General features: G+C 52.7%; 1 protein-coding gene and 1 long non-coding RNA gene across 14 annotated transcripts in view; one reads left to right on the top strand and one right to left on the bottom strand.

Annotated features, from left to right (window-relative positions):
• Positions 1 to 444: 444 nt before the first annotated feature.
• Positions 445 to 27,078, top strand: part of FGFR1 (fibroblast growth factor receptor 1) — a 64,011-nt gene continuing 37,377 nt past the window's right edge. For 9 of the 13 annotated variants that reach the window (XM_067721785.1, XM_067721782.1, XM_067721781.1 and 6 more), the window contains exons 1-2: positions 600 to 733; positions 8,452 to 8,630. In XM_067721785.1, coding sequence (XP_067577886.1) covers positions 8,540 to 8,630 — 91 coding nt within the window. In that variant the 5' untranslated portion in view covers positions 600 to 733; positions 8,452 to 8,539. Of the gene's footprint in view, positions 734 to 929; positions 1,049 to 1,166; positions 1,233 to 8,451; positions 8,631 to 27,078 lie in introns of those variants that run through there. The other 4 variants (XM_067721786.1, XM_067721787.1, XM_067721777.1 and 1 more) reach the window with 3 other exon arrangements.
• On the bottom strand, positions 6,103 to 7,283 carry LOC137216055 (uncharacterized). Its single transcript, XR_010939570.1, has 3 exons — positions 7,103 to 7,283; positions 6,573 to 6,744; positions 6,103 to 6,382 (listed from the first exon to the last, which is right to left on the bottom strand). It is a non-coding gene; the product is annotated as an uncharacterized lncRNA (long non-coding RNA).

Raw genomic sequence — 27,078 nt, forward strand, 5'->3', positions numbered from 1 at the left:
GCTGCAGGGGGAGGAGGAGGAGGTGGGACCAGCGCGGGGTGGGAGTGAGAGAGCGAGTCCTCGCGCCCCGCCGGCGCACAGCGCTCGGAGCGCTCCTGCGGGCACTGGTGCGGCGGCTTCCGCGGCGGCGGCGGCGGCGGCGAGCGGGAGCCCGAACTCTGGTCCAGCCGCAGCGCGCGGAGGAGCCCGGGCTGTGCCCGGAGCTGGGCGGCGACGTCCAGACAGGACCGAGACTCTGCTTAGCGCATTGCGGCGACCTCGCCTTCCCCGGCCGCCAGTGCGCGCCGCAGCTGGAAGAGCGGCGGAGCCCGAGGACTTTTCTCCGGTCCGAGGGGCGCCCCGCGGGGCGCAGGGGACCAGTGCGGCAGTCGGGCAAGCCGCGGCGCCGGGGCCCCGGCAGGGCTATGGAGCCCGGGCTGCCAGAAGCGTGAGGGCCGCCGCCCGGTGCTGGAGAGGGGGGCTACGGGGTCTGGAAATCCCGGGCGGCGGACCGGAGCCCTCCCCCCGCCCCGCCTCCGGGGCACCAGCTTCGGCTCCATTGTTCCCGCCCGGGCCGGAGGCGCCGAGCTCCGAGCGCCACTGGGAGTCGAGCGCCGGCAGTGGGGCTCTCGCGGCCCCGCCAGGACCCGAGCGGAGCCCGGGGGCGGCGGGCCGGAGCCGGGGACGCGGGCGCCCGCCCGCCCGCACAAGCCACGGCGGACCCTCCAGAGGCGGAACCGCAGCGCCGAGTGAGGTAAGAGCCGCGGCGCCCCCGGATCCGGGGCGGGCTCCGCGTCCCGAGCGGCCCCCGGCGCTGGAGCCTCCCGGCTGCGCGCTCTCCCCGGCCGCAACCCAGTCGGGTCCAGCGCCTCCCTCCACTCGTTACCCGCCCCCCTCCACCCCCGGCTCCCTCCCCAGCGCTCGGCGCCCCCCTTTTGTCTCCCCTCCCTTCCCTCCACTCGCGTCGCCTCCTGCGCCCCCTCCCCGAGCCGGTCCCACCGATCCGCCCGCCGCTCAACTTTTCCGCCAACTCGCGCTGGGGAGGTGGCGAGGCGGCGGCGGCTCGGCGGTGAGTCCGGGCAGGGACAGGGCCGGGGCCGAGGCGGCGGCGGCCCTCGGTTTCCTGGGACTGGGGAGGCGGGCGGGAGTGGGCAGCGAGGTGGGGTGTGTGTGTGTGTGTGCGCGCGCCCGCGCGCCGCATTCCACTCCATCTCCTTTTAGTCCACCCGTGGGGACTCACCCCAATCCAGCAGGTAGCTTTGGGTGGCACGCTAAAAATCCGGGGTCTTTCTAAGTCCTTTTCCACCTCCGGGAAGGTCTGGGGTCGCAGTTGCGGGTGGGTGGGCGGCTGGGGGCCTGAAGGGGGAAGGAAGTGGAGGGTAGGTTAGCTTCTCTTCGAATAGGTTTTAAGGGGGTGTCGTCACCAAATGGCTGAATCTGCCTTAGCGGAGAGCGAGAAAGGAATTCCCTTTTCCAGAGGCGCTTATCTTCGACTTAGTCCATCTCTGAAAGGATCGGAAGTTTGGGGAAGGGGAGGGCGCCCAGCGGGTGATGTTAAGCCCCATTATGGGGTCGGGGGGGAGGGGAATGTTCAGTTCCAATCTGGTTCGAGGAGGTGGGGGAAGGGATGAGGGTTTTGTCCCGTGCGGTTCACTCGGCTGCGATGCAGGTTGCTCCTCGGGCCCAGAACCCTCTGCCCCCGCTCCGCTTTCCCGTTATGTTTGGGGTTAGTAGAAGAGGGGCTAGAACGCTCATTTGCAGAGGAATTTGTTGACTTTGTAGTCGCAGTTCATTTAACTCATAGCCTGTGAAGGCAGCCAGACGCCTTTGGGCGAGGGGGTGGGGGGCGAGGGGGAGCGGTGAAGCCTACTTCTCCTTTCTGGGCCCAGAAGCTTTAGCCCTTTTCAAAGTTTCTGCGGTGTCTTTCTCCCCCACCACTCCCCCCCGCCCCGATTTTCCAGATGTAGCCGCCGCATCTGGTTCCGTTTCACCCCACACGGGTACACCGCAGTCACAAGAACATCCCTCTTCCTCCCTCCCCCCTCCCCCAGATTAAAACTGGGATTATTCAACTTGGCCGTACCACCTCGCTCTTTAAGATTTCTTAAGACTTGGGGATGAGGCGTTGGGATTTGAGGAGAAGAGAAGTTGCCCTGGATGCCAAGTTATTTAGGATCTGATATGGAGGTGGTGCTTTCTGGCTCGTGTGAAAAAGAGGCATCGTAGGAGAGGGGGCCAAGTTTTTCGGGGGTGGCCCATCTCATCTGCTAGAGATGGTCAGACCCAGAACTGGCCCTCACGGAAGTTTCTGGAACCAAAGCATTACATTCTCCTCCCTTCAGTTACAGCTGGAGCAGTGGGAACGTCTGACCCTGTCCGGAGCCCGCCGCCGGGTCTCGGGCCGCCCGGCGGTGGCGTCACGCGTCCCTTTTCCACCCTCCCTGGAGCGAGCCCGGGGCGCAGCGGCCCGGGCGTGGGAGGGAGGCCCCGGGCTGTCGCTCCCTGGGTGTTTTTAAGGAGTTCTTTGGACGGCAGCTCCCGGACACTGAAGTGGGGGGCGTTTTACCAAGTCAGGACCGGGTGGAGGTTTGAAAGGACTGTGGAGGGTTTTTCTGGTTCTAACCTCAAGGCAGGAAAGCACTTTCTGGCTCCCAAGTTGCAGGAGGGTGGGGAGAGTTGTTCTCTCACCCTCTCCTTTCCAGCCTCTTTCAAATTGAAAACACTTCTCTGGTTTCCTCCTTTGGGCAGTAGTTTGGAGGCTGTAATGAAATCGCACTTTCTCTAGACATGGTAATTAAGGTGACTGTTTCCTCTGCAGATGTGCCCTGCCCTTTGCACCTCCGGCCCAGAGCTTTTTTTGGAATACCTTCTAAATTGTAGAACCTTAGCCTTGAGACTGTTGAGCAGAAAGTGGCCATTTTCCCCTGTTGGCCCGGGCTCCCGGTTTCCTCTCTGAGGCTTGTTTAAGAGCTAAGTAGCAGGGCCCCGTGGGACATGCCTCTGTCTGGCCGATTACCCCCAAGCCTGGGTCATAGCCCTTCCTTCGAGTGAGTGTCGGAGCGAGAGCCCTTGCAGAGGACCCAGCTACCTTACGGGACTACCTCCCTAATGACTTGTTTACATATTTCCCCCCAGTTGGTTGGGAGAAGCTCCAGGGCTGCTGCAGACCCCCGGAGGAGCGCAGGGTGTCTGGGGACAGGGAGGCTGCTGGAGGCTTGGCTCCAGCGGGGATGGTTGTGTACTGCATCGGTGACGAGCTCCTTGAAACGTCTGTTGCACTTACTCTTAGTCATAGCTGAGTGTCAGCTTTTTAATGAGGGCCATCCGGGTGGCGAGTCACTTGGATAGCGTGCTCTCACTGTCTGCTTTGACCAAGCCCGTAGAAATGTGCATTTTGGAGGCATTTCACAAATGGGATTCGGGCCAGAGTGGGCACCTCTTCCTTTGGCTCCAGAGTAGGCAGTCTTGGGTCCTTTTCCCTGGCTCCTGGCCATGGAGGATGTGAGAAAGTTCCGTTAGGCACCCTTAGAAGAGCAAGTGGAGCAGAAGCACGGGAAGACATTGAGAGGAGCATGGTCATTGCTATGACCCCACCCTGCCTTGAGGAAGAGGATCAGAGCATCTCCAGGCATCCCTAAGCCTGGCCCAGCTTTGTTCCTGGTGCACTCTGGGGGCTAGGAGAACTGAGTTGAGCGTCCAGTAGGTAGCCTCCAGCCATGGAGACCGAGAAAAGTCCATGAGGTTTTGCTTTGTTTGCTCTTGGGTGTCGACCTGGAGCGAGACCCCTAAAACAGGAGATCTGCTCCTGTGAGCTTGGGCTTTCAGCAGCCTCTGAATGCTTCCTTGGGCCTCCATTGTTTAATCTGTCTCATCAAAATGGCTGTTAGTTAAGAGCTTCCTAGGACAGTTTGAGCCTGTTGCTGCTGAAGGAAAAGAAGGTAGACAGAAGGGGTCCAAACATCTTGCTCTGAAAGGGCCTCACATCACTTGAGAGGAGCTTAATTTCCTCTTGGGAAATACATCTTGCATATTTCATCGCAAGAGCTTTGGGAAAGGTCTGAGTGAACCCGGGACTGGTGGGAGTCCAGCTGCAGAACTTCAGAGAAGGTTCTGGGGTTTCCGGAGAGGATTAAAAACCAGACTTGGGCTAGGAGAGTTGCTTTTCTCCCTAAGTTTGCATTTCCCTTAGAAATTCTCTCCTCATCACCATTCCACTTGCAATTAAAAAAGCCATGTTTGGGCTCCAAGTAAATAGCCCTCACCTGGGTGAACACCTCCAAGCATGTGATGGTCCACAAGCCCATTCTGTCTTCAGTAGCAAGGCTGCCTAGATTACCGTGGAGCACTTAGGGTTTCTCTTATTACTACTTGCTTTTTACATACCTCACTCCCAAGGACATTTGGGCACTCTTTTTGACAGAGACTAAAAACTTTTAAATTAGCGTTTCTCTTGGAGCCGGTACAATTTCTCAAGCTGAGCTGCATGTGTTTTTTCAGATGTTTATTAAGAACTTGTCCTGCCACTCTCACCAATGAGTAGGGATGCTCATTGTTGGTCACTTTTGGGGAAAGCCACCATTTCTGTTAAGAAGTCTTACTCCCGTCTAAAGGGATTAAAGTTTGGGCGTCACTTCCTCAAGTCTGAGGAATCGAGATGTTTAGAAAATGTCCGGGTTGGTATGCTTTGAGATCGAGTTTGGCTGGCTAACAAGGAGTGCTGGACGATTTCCTCTGGCATTGTCAACCTCTTCTCTGCAAGCGTGGCTCTGTCAGCTTCGTTTCCATCGGCCTCTCCTTGTTTCATTCATTTATGCCTCCAGTTCCCAAATGTACCAGCCTCTGCCGTGTGGGTGTTAGGTGCTAAGGTCATTGACAAAGGTTAATTGGGTATAGACCCTGCTCTTAAGGAGCTTGAGACCCTATGGTGTTTTTGGAAATTCAGAGGATCCTCCCAAGGCCCAAGAAAGACTTGTAGAAGAGGACCTGGCTGTTTGAGGTGGGGCTCGGCGAATGAGAGAGCCCGCTGAAGACAGAGGAAGGGCAAAGAAGAAACGCTTGGCAGGGCACGGAGGTTGCCCAGAGCTGTCCTGTCCCCTACAATGTAACACAGGCCACATGGAATCTCAGATTTTTCCAGTAGCCACGCTTTTTGTTTTTTTTGCGGTACGCGGGCCTCTCACTGTTGTGGCCTCTCCCGTTGCGGAGCGCAGGCTCCGGGCGTGCAGGCTCAGCGGCCATGGCTCACGGGCCCAGCCGCTCCGCGGCATGTGGGATCCTCCCGGACCGAGGCACGAACCCGTGTCCCCTGCATCGGCAGGCGGACTCCCAACCACTGCGCCACCAGGGAAGCCCAGTAGCCACGTTTGAAATTAAGAAAAAGGGAACAGGTGAAATTCATTTTCCTTAATTCGTTTGTTTCAGTTTTTATAATGTATTTGCTTTAGCCCAATATATGTGGAATATCATCTTTTGAACATGTAATCAGTTTAAGAAAATCAATGAAAGGCTCCACATTCTTGTATGTATTTTCCATTTCTAGCACATCCTGCCTCGCACGGGCCACATTTCAAGTGCTCTGTAGCCACGAGGGGCCACCTAATGGGACAGCTAGGTCTAGAGTGTGGGGTTTGTAAAGATGGATGGTGAGAAATGCCTTTGTAAAGGCAGGAAGTTCATGTCCTCCGGTTGCCAATTACCAAAGTCTCCTGAGATTGCTATCAAGAAGTGACTCAAAGCACAATGTTTATATATAATTCCTTACATTTGATTAGGGCTTTAGAGAGGAGAGAGCAGATACTTTCACCCATGCCCCCCATTTGAAGCTCGTAACCTCCTGTGGTGTAGGCAAGGCAACTGTTTTAGCTCCCTCTGATGACAAGTGGAATAAGTGAGATGACGTGTGTCCCCCAACTCTCCTCGTTCCCCAGTGAGGACCTCTGCACCCAGAGCAGGAGCTGGGCTGCCAGTCCCAGGAGACGTGACTGATGGGGAGATGCTGAGGGGCCGGCTGCTGTGTGCACCTGCAGGGCTACAGGTCACATCTGTCAGGCAGTGGAGGAAGGAGACTGTTCCTAAGAGACTTAAAGAATTCATTAATTAGAATGGGAAGAAGGTGAGGTGAAGGGGGAGGTGGCAGTCCCTAGGGTCCCAGATAGTCTGGGGACTGGTTCGCGTCCCTGTGTTTTCCACAATAGGTTGTGAGCCCGCTTACCCCTTCTCATTCCAGGAGTGGGTGCCTGGGGGCCGGGGGGCTGGGTTTTCTGACCATCCTTTGTTTTACAGATGTGGGACTCAAGGCCCAGGGCGGGAGGAGAGGAAGAGACTTTTGCAGGGAAACTGCCAGATTATTTTGAAGTGCATTGATCACAGAGCTGAAAGAGGGCAGTCAGCAGGCAGACCACACCTGCGAGGAGGTAGACAGGCTTTTCAGGGGACAGAGCGGCCGAGTGGTGGTGGGAGCTGCCTGCCTGCTACCTTTGCAAACAAGCTTCATCATCTCGAGATGATACCACCCTTTCCTGTTGGATACTAAAAATTCATTCATGACTCTGGCCATTACTATGGGATTTACTTAGGTCCTTAGTCAGGTGTACCTTTCTCGGTGACTGGCCTGCATCCATTTGCTGTATCTTTGGGATGTAATGAGATGTGGAATGTGGTTTTGGGATGTCCTCTGGCAAGCATCACTTCTATCCCCGGCCGGGAATCATGCCCCATCCTGTGTCCTAGATGGCATATCCATGAGCTGCTTCCAAGGGTCTTTCTCTAGAGCAAAGGAAAGGAGAATCAAAGGCTCTCCCATTGCCAGAGTCACCTCGGATCTGTCCTTATTTACATGGCTTTTGTGTGACACAGGGATGCCCTCTGGAGAAAATGAGCTTGCGTCCGGTAGAGCCAGGTTTGATCACCCCCTTATCGCTTCCTCCCACCCTGGTCTCTGGCATCCGAAAACCCAGGTGACGTAGACCCGGTGCCCTTGCCATCTCACTGCACATCTTTGGGCAAAGCACTTAACCTCTTTGTGTCTCAGTTTCCCCGTTGCTTAAAGGGCAGTAATAATTCCCACCCCTCCCCTTCAGTTCACAGTGGGGAAGAAATGAATTTTTATAGTTTAAAATCTTACCTAGTCCGTGCTTGGCACGTCGTGAGTATTCAGTAAATACTTGTTCGATTCTGCCTTGTCTAGTCCCTTTCCTAAATTTAGAAAAATAGAAGTGTTTACTTCTCCTTTGGTTTGAAATCATTAAAAAATTTCAGGAAAGCCTTGGGAGGGAGCTAGCAGCGGCAGTGCCTGCGTCTTCCCGCTGGCAGGCGCTTGTGAACGAGGCCAAGAATTCTAGGGGGTTTTCTGCCAGCCGCGCCTGACTCACTCACAAGGGGCCCTGTCTGGCTCAGGGGGAGGCCCGGCTGAAGCACCACATTAGGGCATGTTCCGGGGAAGTGGATTCTCCGAATAACTTGGATGGTTCCCTGGAGTATTTAGGGCAAAAGCCACCTGGAAGACAGAGAGGGTGTCACCCCCTCGTAGCCCAAACGGTGCCCAGAAAGTCTTATCACTTGGTAAATGTTGAGCGGGAAAGACCATTATCCTGAAGACCTTGGAGGGTTGTTTTCAATTTTACCCGTTCGGACCTGAGAAGGATAAAGGACCGCAGTCTGTGCCTTTCACCGGGGCTGGCACGAGCCATCTTTGAGTCAGGCCTTGCAAGAACCCTTATTCTTCAGCACGACCTTTCCCCACTTCTGGATCCATTTCTGTTGGACGTCTGCCGTCCCCTCTCAGCCTCGGGGAGAACTGGATCCAGCTCACGGCTCCCTACTCTGAGGCCCTTTTTATGTAGCTGGTGAGAGTTGTGTTCTCTCTGTGAGGGAAGCTGGTAGAACCAGAGGTCCCTGAGATGCATCCAGTTTTAGAGACAAAAAGAAAGAACCTTGGAGATGGTGTATTTCAGCTTCCTCATCACGTCGGTGCAGAGAGGGTCAGCATCTCACCTGGCTCCCATTTCCCAGTTCTGGGCTTCTTCCATAATTCCTCATCTCTCTTTATCCCTCACCGAAGGGTTGGTGTGCCCTAGAGGGAGTGGAGTCTTAAACTGGGAGAGGTCACATCTGCACACCCAGGTCACCTATGGGAGACGTTCCTGAGGCCGTTCGCTTTCCCAGCACAAATGATCTTGGGGCTCATGCCTCGGGGAACTTTCTGATGATTTTCCCAACATGGGAAACAGTCCACACTCAATAAATAGTTGTAGGACTGAACTGAACCACTCCTTGGTCTAATTAAGGCGCATAACCTTGAATTCACCGTTGGGACAGGACCACAGTTCCTTTCTTGTGTCTGAAGGAGTTAGTTATTGCTTCAGGCACCCTTGTGGGCAGGGTGGCCATGTGACATGCCTTCCCTCTTTTTCTCCTTGGCCCTCATCCGCCATGCAGACCCCCCTAACTTTGGGGTTTTTTTTCTGTCCCCAGAGTCAGCTTGCACAGGAGGATCAAGCCCACGGCAGAGTCTCCATGGAGGTGTGGAGCCTTGTCACCAACCTCTAACTGCAGAACTGGGATGTGGAGCTGGAAGTGTCTCCTGTTCTGGGCTGTGCTGGTCACAGCCGCGCTCTGCACTGCCAGGCCAGCGCCAACCTTGCCGGAACAAGGTAAGGCGCGGGCCGAGGGGCAGCCTGGGCTCCCGGCCCTCAGCAACAAGGTGGGCTGGGACAGACGTGATGTGGTCAACTGCGAAGGCTCCATCCCAGGTGGAGCAGAGGGCGCCTGGACTGTAGGAGAGGCTCCCGAGGTACCTGGGCTGGTGGGGGCCTGGCTGCAGACACAGCCAGCTTCATCAGAGGTTGGGTCGTGAAGGCTGGTGACATCCATCTGCCAGAGGTGACGTGCTCAGGGGGGAGGTTTATGCTTTTCTCCTTCTGAAAAAGGAACTTCTGGTTGGGACCCAAGAGCTAGCTCCCTAACCTAGATGATGTATATAAAATGGGGTTGGGCGGTGTAGTGGGTGCAAGTGACCTGTGAATTTGGGTTTAGAACTTGGATCGGGGTCCAGGGGATGTGCAGGGTTGTGGGAGCTTCATAAAGACCTCCGGCTTCTAGAAAATTGTTCCAAAGACATATCTTCTATGAGGGTCGGCCATTATGGCCACGTGCCTGCCATTTTGTCTTTCTTGACCATCTCTCACAGGCCCTGTTTGGAGGCCTGGTAAGTGGTTTGCTTTGGATATACTGCTGGAGGGATTTCAAAGAGATTGAGAACCAGGGAGCATTACGGGGCGTAGGCGCTGGTAGACACCTGTAGTTTATTGGGAATTCGGAGGGATTATTAGTGACGGAAAAGACTTGCACCCACTGCTGATGGGATTTTTCCGGACTTGTGAAAATACTTCATGGAAATTACAGGTACAGCACACCTGGCAGCTTTCGAAGGTCTCTGAGAACTAATATTCGGGCATTTCTGCTGCCAAAGGGTAGTGTGGCTTGTGACCCAGTGGCTGGTGACAGAAGCAGAGGAGGTTGGCAGGTGGTGGGTAAAGGGCTCAGGTGTGCGCACAACATGGTGGCTGTGTTTAAAGGGCCACCAGTCTCGCTGCCAGGACCTGTGTGAGTGACGAATGAGGAGTGAGGATATTTGCCCTCTTGTAGGGTGATGGAGAAGGAGGGGGGACGGGTGGGGGGGGCTTTCTAGAAGATGCACTGGCTGGGGCAGGCAGATTGGTGTTGTATTCAGTGACAGAACTGAAGGCAAGGCCTGACCTGGAACACACTGGAGACCCCGAGTGGGAGGGACCATCTCTGCCCACAGGGAGTTCACCATCGGGTAGAGGATGACAAGCACAGAGGCAGCTAAACTCAAGGTGGACCGTGTTTAAACCACGCAGTGGAGTTATAACACAATGCAGTGGGAATGCTGGGGCAGAGGGACAGCCACCGTCATTGAGATGGTCCAGAGAGCTGGGCAGGGCCTGGGAGGGAGATGAAGGGTGTTCCAGGTGGAGCAGCATGAGTGAGGGTGCTGGGGCAGGACGTATAAGGTGTACAGAGAACAACTTACCTGGTGTGTAGGTAGTCGGGGGACGGAATGCTTGGACAAATTGGACTGAGTTAGCATATGGAAAGCTGTAATGCCCTGCTGAGGAAACTGTACCTAAATGGGTAGATACTGGGAGTCTTGAAAAGTTTTGAGCAGGAAAGTGACACAATCCAGCTTCCAGATTTTTAGGCAGCTGAGTTTGGATGGATGGGAGGAAGAAGTCAGGCGGACCTAGGTTTAAATTGTGCTCCGCAGGGCTTCCCTGGTGGCGCAGTGGTTAAGAATCTGCCTGCCAATGCAGGGGACACGGGTTTGAGCCCTGGTCTGGGAAGATCCCACATGCCGCGGAGCACCTAAGCCCGTGTGCCACAACTACTGAGCCTGTGCTCTAGAGCCTGTGTGCCACAGCTACTGAGCTTGCGCTCCAGAGCCTGTGAGCCACAACTACTGAGCCCCCGTGCCGCAACTACTGAAGCCCGCGCACCTAGAGCCTGTGCTCCGACACACGAGAAGCCACCGCAATGAGAAGCCCACGCGCTGCAACGAAGAGTAGCCCCTGCTCGCTGCAACTAGAGAAAGCCCGCACGCAGCAACGAAGACCCAATGCAGCCGTAAATGAATGAATGAATGAATAAATAAATAAATTAAATTTATTTTTTAAAAATTCTAAAAAAAAAAGTCGTGCTCTACCACCTAATAGCTGCATTACTTGGTTTGACCAATTACTCAAACACAGGAAGTCTTAGTTTGCTTATCTTTAAAATGGAGCAGTAATACAGGATTAAGTGAGATAAGGTAAAGCACTGACAGGCAAAGAGTTAGGAGTTATTACTGCTGCTACCACTGTTGCCAGAAAGACGAGTTGCTTAAACGGTTGTTCTGAATGTCTAGCTAGAGAAAGGCAGTGAACTAGAGTGGAGGATTGTAAGGGAAGGAAAAATAGCAGAGACACTATAGAAATAGAATCTACAGGTTTAGGATTTCCCTGGTGGCGCAGTGGTAAGGATCCGGCTGCCAATGCAGGGGACACGGGTTCGAGCCCTGGTCGAGAGCAGCTAAGCCCATGCGCCAACTAAGCAACTAAGCAACTGAAGCAACTAAGCCCATGTGCCACAACTACTGAGCCCACACACCACAACTACTGAGCCTGCACCCTAGAGCCCGCGAGCCACAGCTACTGAGCCCGTGTGCCACGACTACTGAAGCCCGTGTGCTTAGAGCCCGCGCACCACAACGAAGAAGAGTAGCCCCTACTCGCCACAACTAGAGAAAGCCCATGCACAGCAACGAAGACCCAGTGCAGCCAAAAAAATAAATTTAATTAAAAAAAAAACAACCTACGGGTTTAAGTAGGTTGGATGTCAACTCCGGGTGACTAAAGACACGAACAAGATGCGAGTAAAGGGAGTGAGTCAGAGTGGGAGGTTTCTGAGGAGTAGATAGAGATTTGGGTCAGCCACAGCATAGGTGGCAATGAGGAGGGGTGGATAAGTTTTGGGAATATGAATTTATGGTGGACCCTAAAGTATTTTTTTTAACTTTCTCTAACAAACCGTTTTGCAGCCCAGGGATGGAGGGTGGAGAAAGTGAATAGTACGCATCTCGGACCTGGGTACTTGTAAGCAGGAAGGGAGTATCGTATCCAAGGGTCGAAACATAAGGAATAGGGGTTGAGGGGGTGATGGTGGTCCTGAAGCTTCTGGTTGTGCATCCAGACTGGGAAAGGAAGCCGGGGCAGTGATGGAGGGTGGAGTCAAGGGACTGAAAGTCTTGAAAATGACAAAGTCCCGCTCTGCAAACAGGAGGGAGGGGGTAGGAGAGGTGAGGAGGGCTATGAGGAGGCGATGTGGCAGTGAAGAGTGAAGTTACACTGCCATTTTAAAAAAATCAACTTAATTGAGGTATCATTTGCATTCTATAAAATGCACCAATTTTAAGCGTGCAGTTTGAAGTGTTTTGATAAATGTAGCATTGTCCCACGTAACTGTCAATCAAGATATGAAACATTTTCATCACCCCCCAAACTTGCCTCCTGCCCCTCTGCAGTCAGTCCCCTTGGCAGCACCGGACCCAGGCAACCACGGATCTACTTTCTGTCACTGTAGGTTAGTTTTGCCTGTTCTAGAATTTCACATAATGGAATTATATGGGGAATGTGTATCCATTCACTTGATGGTGGCCATTTGGGTTGCTAACACTTTGGGCTATTATTACTAAAACTCTTGTGAGCGTTCGTGTACAAGTCTGCGGGCATACGTTCTCCCCGGACTGCCTTGGTTTTGATTTGGGCTCCATTGCTTACCGACTGTTGGCTGTTGGGAAAGCTCCTCTCTGACACTCTATAATCTATATTGGTAATGAACATCTGCTTCTAAGGTCGTTGTGAATATCAGATGCAAATGCCTGCAAAGCTGTAAGAACCATGCCTGGACATAGTCAATGAGCCAGAAATGGTAGATGTGGGTACCTTTTCCTGGGACCCCAGAGGAGACACCGCGTGGTAAAGGGCTTGTTTCATGGATGGACTTGGAGTGCCTTAGGACGCAGAAGCGGAAACCCACGAGACTTGGATGGACATCAGGTCCCAGGTCCCCATGTGGTTGAGTCAGTCCCTCTCGTGGTTCAACCCCTTCTCCTAGATCATCCCTTCTGAGCTTTGTGATGGCGGAACATGGGCCCCACCGTCTTCAGAGACCTGAAGTCCTAAGGGAAAAATCTATCTCCACGCTTTGTGAACTATAAGGTATCTCACAAATGTAAAGTATTGCCGTGGTCTCGGCCCTGCTGATTATTCAGTAACAATGCTGCTGTTGTCCTCAGAAAAGACTGGACTCTGTATTTAAAAGGTTTGCCCAAAAGTTTAAAGCAAATTACCCCAAACCCTGCTCCCACTGACTGAGAGCTTTTGCCCTTTAGAAAGGCTTTGCTCTGTGTGTGTGTGTGTGTGTGTGTGTGTGTGTGTGTGTGTGTGTGTGTGTGTGTCGGGAGCCCCTCCCCCAGTCTGCAAATGCTCCTCAGGGAGTGGGGAGGGCCTGAAGTTTCTGGCTGTCCTTGGAAAGTTGATTTAATAAGGGTTCCAGGAAAACCAGCCTCCCTCCTTCCTCCCTCTCCTTTCCCTTCTCTAGTTTGGGATCTTAAAGAGGCTGAGCTTGTTTCAGACCAGGCTTTGCGGGGAGGGGGGCGGGGGAGACTGAAGCGGGGTCGTGGGCCGGGGAGTAGAATGCCCCTTTAAAAAGATAAGCACTAGCTTGAAAGACACTTTGAGCTCCAAGAGGCTTGTTTTTGTGTATTTTTCTCTCGTTTAGAATAAGACTTGCAGAAAAGCAAGGGGGTGAATCCAAAACTGTTTACAAGGCCGCTTCTCGTAATTGGGAATGGGGATCCTCACCCCCTTTTCAGCAGTAACCTGGGCTAAAGCCCCCAGACCCCACATGGTGGAGGGCACGGTATGAGCCTTGCCGTCTCAAAATACTTGCCTACATGCTCAGAAACCTGCAACTAATAAACGATTTAATGGCCGGGGTTTTACAGCTCCTCCCACCTACCCAGATTTGAAGGAGTCTGGTGGCCGCTCGAAGAGGGAGAGGTTACACTTAATGGAAAAGCCGCACGATTCCATTTCTGGCTGCAAGCCCCCTGGATGCCAGGCACCACAAAGCAAGGCTTTGTCTTTGTGTTCTGCAGAAACCTGGGCCCGTGGCGGGGAGCTGCAAATGGTGCCAGAGACATCACCCCAGCTTGAAGTCCGGCCCTGGGCCCTGGCCGCCACTGGCAACCCCCCAGGGGCTCCCGCAGCTGTCTTTGGCCCGAAGGGGTATGCATTTCAGCCTGGCTGCAGGGGGAGCCCCGAACAAGTACCGGAGGGCATCCCACCACCAGCCTCGCACAGGCCGAGGTCCTACTGGCTGCGGCCAGTGGGCGTGGCCGGAGGACCTGCGGCCTGGGGGCCAGTGTCCTGTGGGCCAGTGTTGGGTGGCTGCCGGGGGTGGGAGGGGAACAATCAGGAGCACTGCTGCACCCCACCCCGTCCGCAACGTAATTTTTTCTTGTGAAAAGAACCTGTTTACTTCTAATTGACACTGGACATTGAAGAGGAGTTTCTCCCCCCGCTGGGCCGGAAGGCGGGTGGAATTCCACAGGGCAGAGAGCGATGTGGGGAGACCCACTGGAGTGCAAGGCCGGAGGGTTTCGGGCTGTGGGAATCTGCGCGGCACGGGGCCACCAGGTTTCCCCGGGGCACTCCACTCAGCCCCTCACCCCCTCTCCAGAGAGAGGTAGCTCGGTGCCTTCGGAAGGGTGTGTTTGCAAGCGTTCCTGGAGCTGAGCTTTGCAGAGGGTGGGTGCAGGGGGAGAATGTGAGGCAGGAGCCGGAGGGCTCACGTGTCCACTTGACCACGCCGGGCAGAGCCACCCCAGGGCCGTGTTCTTGGCCCTGCCTGCTGCATTGCTGCACCATTAGCTTCACTGATTTTCCACTCCGGCTTTGCCGGCCAGCTCCCCGAAGTCAGGGAGGAGGAATTTCTCAGGGAAGAACAAATGTCTGTCCAGAGCCCTGGCCAGGGAGGGGGAAGGGAGGGAGCCCAAACAGAGAAGCAGGCCGCACTGCTGCCCCCGGGTTTCTGTGACGACCTGGGTGGGCAGGAACTGGAGAGAGAGGGTCAGGGATGCCTCTGGGGCCTGTGGCCCCTGCCCGGAGGTGGGTCAGCAGGGCCCGGCCGGGATGCTTGCTCCCGGTCAGGCCGAAATAGTGAGTGATGGCTCGTGTCTGGGGCCGTGAGGGATGGCCTTGGGAGAAGTGAGTTCTGGGGAGTCATTATCCGGGAGGGAGAGGTCCGGGGTCAGAGATCCTGACCGGCAGCTGTGCCCTGTTTTTACAGGGCCTCGATCCTCGGGGGCCACTGGGGGCTCCAGCTCCCCCTGTAGACGCCACCTTTGCCTCTTCCCTCCCCAAAGCCTGGCAACGAGACAACTGTTTCCCTGCTGACCGGGAAAGTCCAGCTGCTCTGGCACTGCTGGTCTCCCCAAATTCAGCTGCCCAGGCCGCCCCGTTCATTCTGGAGAGGAGGCTCATCCAGACTTACGCCCAGCATTCCCTTCTCTCGGCCCACCCTGTCCCCGACCTCCGCCCCCCAAGTGATTCAGCAGCAAGTTAACTGCTCTACCTGGTCTCTTAAGGCCTGGAGTAAATCCCAAACTGCTTCCTCCTAGGAGAAGCCTTCTAGACCAGGGGGTCCCCGACCCCCGGGCCACGGACTGGTACCGGCCTGTGGCCTGTTAGGAACAGGGCCGCACAGCAGGAGGGGAGGGGGGGTGAGTGAGCAAAGCTGCATCTGTATTTACAGCTGCTCCCCATCGCTTCCATTACTGCCTGAGCTCCGCCTCCTGTCAGCATTATTGTGAGTTGTATGATTACTTCATTATATATTACAATGTAATAATAATAGAAATCAAGTGCACAATAAATGTAATGCGCCTGAATCATCCCAAAACCGTACCCTCCCTCACCCCGGTCCATGGAAAAAGTGCCTTCCACGAAGCCAGTCCCTGGTGCCAAAAAGGTCGGGGACCGCTGTTCTAGACTGTGGGCTGCTTCTGAACTTGGGGGCTTGCTCTGACTTACAGCCGCTGACGGCCAAGTCGGGGGGACATTTGCCTGATGGGCTGCTTGTGGCTTGTACCCTGAGTCCCCCGTCTCCTGTTCTTGGTTCGCACCGACCCTCCCCTGCCCCCTTGCCAAACGAGGTGCCCACTGCCTTCATTTAAAGGCTGTCTCCTTGCAAACCGGAAACCTCGGGAGAGGGGTTTGTCCAGTCAGTTCCAAGCACGAGAACCGTTGGCTCGGATGGAGCTCGAAACTCAGTGCTCCTTCCTGAGCCCACGTGTTGTATCGTGGCCAAGGCTCCTGGGATGGGTGGTGTAAAAGAAGGTGAATGTTGGTGTGAATGTGGCTGTGTTTCCCAGGCCCTGGATGTGTAGGTGCGTCAAGCCTCAAGTGGGTGAGAGGGTCAAGGAGTTCGGCGAAGAGTGAACATTAGTGGTCATGAGCTTGGGCAGGGAAAGAGGTTAAAAACCATGAATACTGGAGAGTCATATATTTGATCAACAAAGAAAGTTGAACTTAGAGCTTAGCCCCTCCTCTGTTTTCTCTACAGACGAAAACTAGCCCCTGGCTAGTGGTCCCTTCACCATTTGTTTACTGATTTAGTTTTCTTCCTTCCTTCCTTCCTTCCTTTCCTCCCTGTCTCCCATTCATCCATCCATCCATCTGGCCAAATAAGACTTCCTTTTCCCTTGTTTAATACAACATACACATTCATACATAACAACTGTTTATCCTGGTCCCTTAGCTGGAAATGTCCATCCCTATCCTTTCCTGCTTTCACTGTTTGTAATTTCTACTCTTAGCTTAAGGAGTAGCTTAAGGGCCACCTCCCTCTTGAAGCCCTCCTCTGTCTCCAAATTAATCACTCCTTTCCCCCCCCACCCCCTTTCTGTGTAACTTTCAATCTGGCACTTACTTTCCTCTGCCTTACATTATGGAGTTTTTTGTTTGTTTGTTTGTTTTTGCGTTACGCGGGCCTCTCACTGTTGTGGCCTCTCCCGTGGCGGAGCACGGGCTCCGGATGCGCAGGCTCAGTGGCCGTGGCTCATGGGCCCAGCCGCTCCGCGGCATGTGGGATCTTCCCAGACCAGGTCATGAACCCGTGTCCCCTGAATCGCCAGGCGGACTCTCAACCACTGCGCCACCAGGGAAGCCCACATTATGAAGTTTTTAACATATGGCTGTTTCCTCCACTAGAGCAAAGTTGTATGCAGTCAGAAAGAATGTTTTTATTGCTCTTTTAAAACATGGATATTTTGATATGCAATCTGGGTTCATTGTGGAAAATTTAGAAATTATAGACTTGTAAAGAGAAAAAGAAAGTCTCTTATATGCCCATCATCCAAAAATAATCACTGTTATTGGTGAATCTAATTATATAGATTTTTTCCCTGCATTTATACAAGCATAACTTTTCAAAAATGGAATTTATATGTTATATACTGGTTTGTAACGTAAGCAGGTACTTCCTGCCATGCAGAGACGTTTCCATCATGCTTAAGTAACTATGTAGTAGTATGGGTGTGCAAAATCTATTTACCCAGGCCTTTACTGTTGGGCACTTAAGTTATTTTCAATAGTTTGCATTTAAGTGAACATACTTTTACAAATAAAATTTGCCCATGTATCCAAGGATACTTATATTCTAAAAGTTGTGATTACCTAGTACCAAATAGCCCCAGAAAGGTAATACCAGTAAAGGTCTTTAAAAATAATAATAAACACTATTTATTACATTTTCACATTCCACATCCTTTACATATTTTTACCTCTACATTGATCCCATGGCCATAGGTTTTATTTTCAAAATCAGATGAGGAAACTGAGGTTCAGGGAGTTAAGTAATTTGTCTAAGGTCGTCTAGTTGATAGGCGGTGAAAGTGGGATTCAGGTTCAGGTAGGTCTGACTCCAATTTTTTTTTTTCCAGTGTATTATACTATGTCCCTCTATCAAACTGGGTTTCTTCCTGAAATACAGGCAGACCAACATGTGAATTTAAACATTGCTGGGTCCGTCCCTTTTATCTCACAGGAATTGGGCTTCACCTCCCTTTCGGGGGTGGTATGTCCATGTGTGTGATTGGGGTAAGGGCAGCTGGAGACGCTTGTGCATTTCTTGTGTGACATTCTTCTGCTCTTGGCTGCGAGGTTATGCGTCGGTCATAGGTCTGTGAGCTGCCCTAATGAAAGTGATTCCCTAGCTTAGAATAATCAATGGAACGAAAACCCCATCGAGGCTGCCTTTTGCACAGGAGCTGAGACCTCCTACTTGGAGTAGGTCTGGGATCAGAGGTCGCTAAAGCATCAGAGGCCACACCTGAGTTTTCCTCGTAGGTCACACTTATTCTAGAATATAGTGGTATTGCCGGGACACAGTAAACCACCTGGAATGTTTCTAAAGTAGTCCAACGATGTCTCATGGATGGAAATAAACATGTTAGAAGGTTCAGCAAGCCTGAAGCGTTAGCATTGTTTTGAGGCTACCAGTAAATATTTATTTAAAGCGTGAAGAAAAGCAAAAAAAAACCCCACAAGGGTCCTGAAATTTTGTTTTTCTTAGTGTTTACATCTAACAAATTAATGTTTTAAACAAAAATATATATAATACGATGTAGTTGGGCTAGTCACAAAATAATTACAGGATTTTCAAAATTAATTAATTTGTGGTATACTGTCTGAGGTGTGCCCCAGGAATAGAACACAGATTTATTGCAAGTTTTTTGGTAAATATTTTCTTCCAGTTCTGTCAGTAACTATCTGTGTGCCCTTTTGGGGAAAACACAAAAATTCTCGGAGGCCCCTCTTGACTGGGAGGCCCAGGACAAATGGCAACCCTACCCCAGCCTCACCATGGGTCAGGCCCAGCCCTGGCCAGTGTCGCTCTTACTACGCATAGGCAAATACAATCAGTGACTCATTTAAAAAACGTCATCCGGGGCTTTCCTGGTGGCGCAGTGGTTGAGAGTCCGCCTGCCGATGCAGGGGACGCGGGTTCGTGCCCCAGTCCGGGAAGATCCCACATGCCGCAGAGTGGCTGGGGCCGTGAGCCATGGCCGCTGAGCCTGCGCGTCCGGAGCCTGGGCTCCGCAACGGGAGAGGCCACAACAGTGAGAGGCCTGCGTACCGCAAAAAATAAAATAAAATAAAAAACATCATCCAGTGACAACCTCAAATAAGGACATAAAACTCAGGTTATGAGGACATCTGAAACCACAGGCGAGGGCCTCTTCCCTGAAGTGAAGGGGCAGATTGACTGTCGTTTGTGTGCACACATATATCATGAAGGCAGAGGTGTCGTTCATTCCTTTGTTTACCCCAGCACCTTAGAATAGTGTCTGATACACGTTAGGCACTCCATGAATACTTTTTGAAGAAATGAATGCATGCATGAACGCACAGCGAGGTAACCATCCGTTTTCTTTTTTGAAAAAGATACCTACAACTAGTAAGGACCTACTGTATAGCACAGGGAACTCTACTCAATACTCGGTAACGGCCTATCTGGGAAAAGAATCTTACAAAGAGTGGCTATATGTATATGTTTAACAGATTCACATTGCTGTACAGCAGAAACTGACATAGCATTGTCAAGCAACTATACTACCCCCCAAAATTTTTTAAATAATAAAGGAACTAGGGAAAAAAAGATACCTACAATTTCTAGCTTTAAAAAAGGGGAAGATAAGAATGAAATCCTTTTCAACAGGAAGGTAAGGAAAGTAGGTGAGAAATAATTATTGCTACCCCACAGTGAGTCCTTTATATCACTTAATGCAGTGGTTCTCAGGTTTTCCCGGCAGGCACATCACCCAGTGGGCTTGTTAAAACCCCTTGCCGGGACTTCCCTGGTGGCGCAGTGGTTAAGAATCCACCTGCCAGTGCAGGGGACACGGGTTCAAGCCCCGGTCTGGGAAGATCCCACATGTCGCAGATCAGCTAAGCCCGTGCACCACAACTACTGAGCCTGCGCTCTAGAGCCTGTGAGCCACAACTACTGAGCCTGTGCTCTGGAGCCTGCGAGCCACAACTACTGAGCCCACGCACAACAACTGTTGAGCCTGCGTGCCTAGAGCAAGTGCCCAGCAACAAGAAAAGCCACAGCAGTGAGAAGTCTGCACACCCCAATGAAGAATAGGCCCCGCTCGCTGAAACTAAAGGAATCCCACACACAGCAACAAAGACCCAACGCAGCCAAAAATAAATTAATTAATTAATTTTTAAAAAAACAAAAATCACAAAAAACCTTTGCCACAGTTCCACCCCCAGGGCTCTGGATTCTGCAGCGGGGCCCGAGCTGGGTAGTTCTAACAAGTTCCCAGAGGATGCTGATACTGCCATCCAGGGACCACACTTTGAGAATCTGATATCAATTAATTGTCTATAAGGTAGGTGCTGTGTGTCCATTTCACGGTTTAGGAAACTGACACAGAGAGGTCAAACGAACACTTGCCAGATTGAACAGCTAAAATAAATGGTGTAGCTAGAGTTCGACTCAGGTCTATTTAATATCAGTGCCTACGGCTCTAACCCCTGTACTGGGAGGTGGGGGAAACGAGGAAGTAGAAGAGGGCTGAGTCCGATTGCCGGGGTTTATTGGAGGAAGGAAGGACCAGGAGTAGAAAGTTGTCTAAAAGCTTGTCTGGAAGGAAGGAGACCCTCTTCCTGGAACACCCTTCTTCTGTGTCGCTTGGGGCTTTAAGTCAGTTATCACCACCTTTGGAATGTGGATCAGCTCTCCCATCGTTGGAAGGGTCTGGTTTTTTTTTTTTTTTTTTTTTTTGCGGTACGCGGGCCTCTCCCGTTGCGGAGCACAGGCTCTGGACGCGCAGGCTCAGCGTCCATGGCTCACGGGCCCAGCCGCTCCGCGGCATGCGGGATCCTCCCGGACCGGGGCACAAACCCGTGTCCCCTGCATCGGCAGGTGGACTCTCAACCATTGCGCCACCAGGGAAGCCCCTGGAAGGGTCCTTTTGCATTCGGAAATCTCTGCCCCTTTATTATCCAACTTCAGGGTCGACTTTGGGAAGTAAGGTTTATTTTCCTTCGGTTTTAGGAATTAGTTTTTAAACCTTAGAAGCGTCAGGTTCTTTGACTACGTACTGATTGAAGGTCTCGCTTCGGCATCTAAAGCTTTCGTCCACGTTATTTGCACTCTCAAGGCTGTGTTAATGCCTGAAGGGTACGTTTGGAAGAGGCATTTATTTCGGAATATGTGTCCTTTCCCCACTACCCTCAGACTCCCAGTCCATTTTTTAAATTTATTTGCTTAGTGAGTTCTCATGAAGTCTCTCATGAGCATCAAAAAAGGACAGTGAAATAAATCTTTCTAGAATACCTGGGCTCCCAGCTTTCTGCCAGTCACCGCTTCTGAGCTACTCCATACCCTCGGCCCTGAGGCTTCTTCTGGAACATCTCGGGCCAGAGGGAAAAGATGAAGGGAGACATGTGTTGAAGGTGCTGGTGGCTGCAGCTCTGTGGCCAAAACAGAATCCCCTCTTCTTTTTTTTTTTTTTTAAATATTGACTATATTCTCAGTGCTGTGCATTACATCCTTGTGTCTTATTTATTTGTTTGTTTATTTATTTTTATGTATTTATTTATTTAATTTATTTATTTTTGGCTGTGTTGGGTCTTCGTTGCTGCACGTGGGCTTTTCTCCAGTTGCAGCAAGCGGGGCCCACTCTTCGTTGCAGTGCACGGGCCTCTCATTGCGGTGGCCTCTCTCTGTTGAGGAGCATGGGCTGTAGGCGCGTGGGCTTCAGTAGTTGTGGCACATGGGCCCAGCAGCTGTGGCTCGCGGGCTCTAGAGCTCAGGCTCAGTAGTTGTGGTGCATGGGCTTAGTTGCTCCGCGGCACGTGGCATCCTCCTGGACCAGGGCCCGAACCCGTGTCCCCTGCACTGGCAGGCGGACTCCCAACCACTGCGCCACCAGGGAAGTCCCATGTGTCTTTCCCCCCCCCCCGCCCCGGCCTTACCACACGGCATGTGGGATCTTAGTTCCCTGACCAGGGATCGATCCCGCACCCCCTGCAGTGGACCGCCAGGGGAGTCCCCTCCCCTCTTCTCACGGAAAATTAACTTGCAGTCTCCTGCCCTCCCTCATGGTGGAGGGCCACCTGTGCTGGTGGAGGCTGGAGGGGATGTAGTGAATGGTACTCAACTCCCAAGGCACAGCTGAAACTTAGAATGTTGGTTAGAGCTGTTGGAGTTGCCCAGAGCTTGTCCAGTCAGCCTTCCCATCTCACAGTTGAGGACACGGAGGCCGAGAGGGGAGATGATGTGGCGTGGGTCACACAGGAGTGGCAGGGTCAGTCATCCCAGTGACTTCCAGTCAGATACTCCTTCTGCTGCTCCCAGCCAGTTACAGCCACCTGGGGCTCAAGCAGAGTTTGGTACTGTGTGGTTTTCACAAGGATTTCAAATGAGGCTCTCATCCCTTAGGACATCCGGAATGTGGACATTGCCCAGAGTAGGGAATCTCCCACAGGAGGCTCATTGTTTAAGATCAACCAGCTTGTCCGATCACAGGACTCCCCAGTGTAGACATTGGCCTTCCAAGCAGCCTTTGGTCCTGGTTCTCCTACCTGCTCTCTGCCTGAGTGCCATTCCATCTCAGGGAGAAATATCCCCAAACCACGCTCTTTTAGTTTCTGAAAACAGTACTAAATGCTCTACTTTCACAGTGTGTGTGAAGGAGGAGAAGGAGAAGAATGAATACGTGGTATGTCAGCAGGTCCTCTGGGCCATCACTTTCCTGCCAGTCTGTGGAACAGACCATTGGCCCCAGGTTCCATGGGCCAGTCAAATTCCCCCCCTCCCCGATATTTTGGGTTGACAATTTATTTTGCCACGTAAGAACATCTTTAAAAAACCAACACTGTCCACTACTGGTGCTTGTTTTAATTGTGGTAAAATATACATACTATAAAACTCAACCATTTTTGAGTGTACAGGTCCTTGGCATTAAGGACATTCGTGTTGTTGTGCAACCGTCACCGCTGTCCGTCTCCAGAACTTGTCACCTTCCTGACTGAAGCTCTACCTGTTAAACATGTAACTCCCCAGTCTTCTCTCCTCCAGCCCCTGGCAACCACCTTTTACACCATTTCCTTTTGAAAGGGTGTCTATTGGGACTTCCCTGGCGGTCCAGTGGTTAGGACTCTGCGCTTTCACTGCCGAGAGCCCGGGTTCGATCCCTGGTTGGGGAACTGAGATCCCGCCAGCTGCATGGCGTGGCCAAAAAAATAAATAAAAGGATGTCTATCACCTTTATTCTCGTAATGTAAAAATAAGGGATGTTTCTTTAACATTGAAAAAAATAGGTCACTTTATGAAGAGTCCCTTCCTTTCTCCACTGCAGTGGGTGGTGAGCGTCCTTGCACTGGGCATGGTGACCCAGACCCACCACTGCAGCCACGGGACCAGCCAGGGAGGGAAGGTGGCACAGAGCCGGAGGGGAGCTGATAGCCCTGGTGCATGTGCTCTCAAGCATCCACTGAGGTTTGGGGAGGGGGCAAAAGGCAAATTCTGAAACAGCTGTGGCCTCGACTAATTCATCAGCAAGTTTAGGGAGCGGCAGCGTTTTCCTACGCAGCTACTGGTGCTTCCTTCCCCAAACCAGCTCCGAGGAGCATGGGGGAGGGGAGGCCGTCCCAAGGCCCTGGGAGGGGGCGGGGTGGGGGGAGAGCCATACATTCTTTTCTTCAAGGAACCTGACCGGACTCTAAGGTCAGCGCCCGGCGGATTGGGAGCTGCAGGGCTACCTCTTGGCTGTCCTCCTTCCCCCACTCTTAATGATCTTTCCATTACAGAACCCAGACCAGGAAGTGCCTGACAGGTCACAGCTGCAGACACATGGCTGGGAGGCCTGGGCTCTGGGCCAGTGGTGGGAGGGTCTGAGTTCCCCTTCGAGCAGCGGGACCCCTACACACACACACACGCACACGCACACGCACACGCACACACACGCACACCCCACTTCAGCTAGTCGTCCAGCTTTTCCCTGACAGCTCAGGGGAAGGTGTTCTTACTTCTGTGTTGTCACAGTTGGTGGCCGGTGGTACTTTTGCTTTGAGCTTAGGATGTGATTGTAATAAAGGCAGGAGAAGTCCCCCAGCTGAGGGTCCAGACCCCTGTGCTTACAGCCCACACAAGTGTCCTTACTGGGCTTGCGGTTCTTTGGGGGAAGTTTTCCATCAATGAACAAGGCTCTCCAGCTTCTCTTTCCAAAATAGGAACCCCCCTGAACATGGCTCTAGAAGCTTCCCGGGCGCCCAGGGCAGTTGTAAGGCACAGCCTTAATGCTGCCCAAACAACCACTCTGATTCTATCGAGATACCCAGTTCAAAACATTTTGCGCGGAAGGTCTAGAGGCAGGAGCATGGGCTCTGCAAACACACAGACCTGGGTGGGTAGAGCCCCCTTCATTTTATCCTCTTCACCGAGGCCAGCTCCTTCCACATACAAGTTTGCTCAGGAAATGTTAATTTACCCTAAACTGTGTCCGAGGGGGGCAGTTGTCACGCAGGAATTTCTGTCTCCACCGCCAGCTGTGTTGTTGGCTTTCTTCCCTGAATCTGCCAAGGCTGATTCCTCTGGTGCCAAATGTGAGCCGGTGACACAAACTTCTAGGAACCGGGAGCTGAGGCCCTCCCTTCCCGGTGGCTGCAAGGCACCTACCTTTGCTCTTTACGCTTCTTCCTGCACGTCTTAGGTGAACTTGCCCCTTCCCAGAGCAGCTCTCTCTTCCAGGTAATGTAGAGCAGCCCAGGGTACCAGGAATCCTTTTGGGAAATGGGTGGAGGACGCATTTTTCTTTCCAGCTCTGCCCAGAGTGCGTCTGTAAACATTGGGGAGAGAGGAAGAGGGGAGATTTCTTTTAAAAACAACTCCTGGGCGCATTCCTTTGTTAATCACGTAATTACAGCCCTCTCCCCGGCCTGAAAGTGTTCTCCTCCTCGTGGTGGGAGGTATTGGGGAGGGGTGGGTGTTACCCAATCCCTAGGAGGGAAGAAAGTACAGGTACCAAGGAGGCATCAGCTGGAACCCGGCACTGGGGCTTGAACCCCAGACTCCACTTTGATGCTGGGTTACCCGTCGCCACATCTCTGGGAAGGTTTGCACAGAATGCTGGGCCTCCCCTGCCCAACCATTTCCTGCGGAGCTGGTTTTGGGGGGTCTTGGGGTGGGTGCAGGGCCCTGGCTGTGGCTTTGGCCAGCACAGGCGGCTCTGCGCTAAATTACAGTGACGAGATGGGACAACACAAAAGCCCCCAAATCTTTTTTTAATAAAAACAAAACACACCTCCCAGCCCCAAGCCCCTGGGCTGCTGAATGGCGATGGCTTCCTGTCAGGATTAGCTGGGCTGCCTGGGCATGTGTGCACTGCCTTTCTCCTCAGGAAATACCTTTAGTAAGCCCTGGTGGGGTCCCCATGGCAACGCGAGAGGGGACCTGCTGACTGAGGCCATTCAGCTCCCATTGTTGCCGGGCCCCTTTGTCGGGAGCTGTATTGCAGCCTCTCTGGCAAACACAGCAGTTTGCACCGTTTTGTCAGGCTGAACGTGGAGTCTTTACATTTTAATGGGCTCTTCTGGCAGTGGCCCATTTGCATGCAAAATGCTCCTTCTTACTTCTGTCCCTTTTTCTATTAAAAAAAACAACAAACCCTACACTCCAAATCTCCCTGGGTCAGGGGCCCGGTGAACACAGCTGGATCTGGGTGTCAGGCCCCGCTAATTGATCTGGTGTCCCCGGCTCCCCTCCCACCCATGGCCGTGCGCCCCATTTCTGCAGCTCTCCCTGCCTGTTGGGGATGCCTCGCGTCCAGGGAATCTCACATCTGGAGGGCTTCCTCCATGGACCCTCCCACCGTTGCAGGATGACCGTTGTTCCCTAGGATTTCGGTGAGAACCCCCTCTGACCTGGCCTTGCTAGACTAAAGTAAGTTTTCAGTTCCATTTCAAAGCCAAAGTAACGTCATAAAAACCTCGGCCGAGGGCTCCCGGAGCCCCACTGGGCTGTTCTGTGTTTCTTTTAAGTTGCTTTCAAAGCCACCCCGAGTTCCTCCCCCACCCACAATTGCCCCCTCATTTATCTCTGGGGAGTTTGTGCCGAGACTGTAAACATTCCTGGACCACCAGTTCCCCACGTTACCGGAGAGGATGGCCCTTCTCTCCTAACTTTCTCAACCCAGAGACGCAAAAGCAAAAGGATTTCATAGGGATGACAGCCATGGAGAGCCCCTGCCCGAGACAACACGCATGGATCTGTGGAGGGCTGGTTATTCAAGCCCTACACCCGTCCCCTTCGGAGTGCGGTATAGACACGACACCACACCTGACCTCAGAGGGTAGATGAGACATGCACTTACGGACCAGCCCTCAGCCGAGCAGCTTGAATGAGTGCATGATAAAGCCATGAGTTTTTTTAAAATTTTTATTGGAGTATAGTTGATTTACAGTGTTGTGTTAGTTTCAGGTATACAGCAGAGTGAATCCGTTATACATATATCCATTCTTCTTCAGATTCTTTTCCCCATATAGGCCATTACAGAGTATTCTGTAGAATAGAGTTCCCTGTGCTATAACGTAGGTCCTTATTAGTTAGCTGTTTTATATATAGAAATGTGTGCATGTCAATCCCAATCTCCCAATTTATCCCTCCGCCTTCCCCTCACCCCGTGGTAACCACAAGCTTATTTCCTGTGTCACATTACAAATGAGAGGAGGAACAGCCGCGGAAGTCTCCGGAGAATGAGTTTTCACGTCTGGGGAAGTGGTGGAGAGATAGGAAAACAAGGTGTTTTAGGAGAAAGCAAAATAAAGGGCAGTGAGGGTACTGGCTGCAGAGGTGGAACCAGGAGAGCTGGGTGGGAGGGGGTAGCTGAGAGACCCCCAGGTCCTGGAGGAGGACACAAACTGCGCTCTCGGGGGGCCTGAGGGGATGGGATGCAGAGGGCCAGGAGTGCGACACTCGGGATGTGTAATCAGGAGAGCTGGCCCAAGGGAAGGGGTGGCCAGCCTCTTTGCCTAACGTTCTGGATCATCTCAGTGGATCAGGCAGGGGTCATCGGAGGGCATCAGTTCAGCTGTAAGCTGCGCTCGAGAGGGAGGGGTTGGGACCAGAGGAGGTGTCAGGGATTGAGCCAGGGACCCAGGCAGGAGGGAGGGGTCGTGCCGCATACTTGTGGCCAAGGCAGAGCTGTAGGTACCTCCCGATGCCACGTGTGCTGGGTGAAGGGCCCAGGACCCAGCAGACCCAGCACCTAGAGCCAGCGCTGAGCCCTGTTTTGTGACTTTGGGAGAAGTCTCTCTGCCTCCACTGTCCTGTGTCTAAATGGAATAAATGCAGGTGAACATGAACGTGGATAAACGCGCCTTGTGAAGTATCAGGCGCCATACCGAAACGGCATGACTGTTGGCCCTGGTCTGCCAGTGTCCCAGTGCCGCCGCACCCACTCCA

The sequence above is a fragment of the Pseudorca crassidens genome, chromosome 21 (assembly GCF_039906515.1).
Source record: "Pseudorca crassidens isolate mPseCra1 chromosome 21, mPseCra1.hap1, whole genome shotgun sequence".
NCBI classification, from domain to species: domain Eukaryota; kingdom Metazoa; phylum Chordata; class Mammalia; order Artiodactyla; family Delphinidae; genus Pseudorca; species Pseudorca crassidens.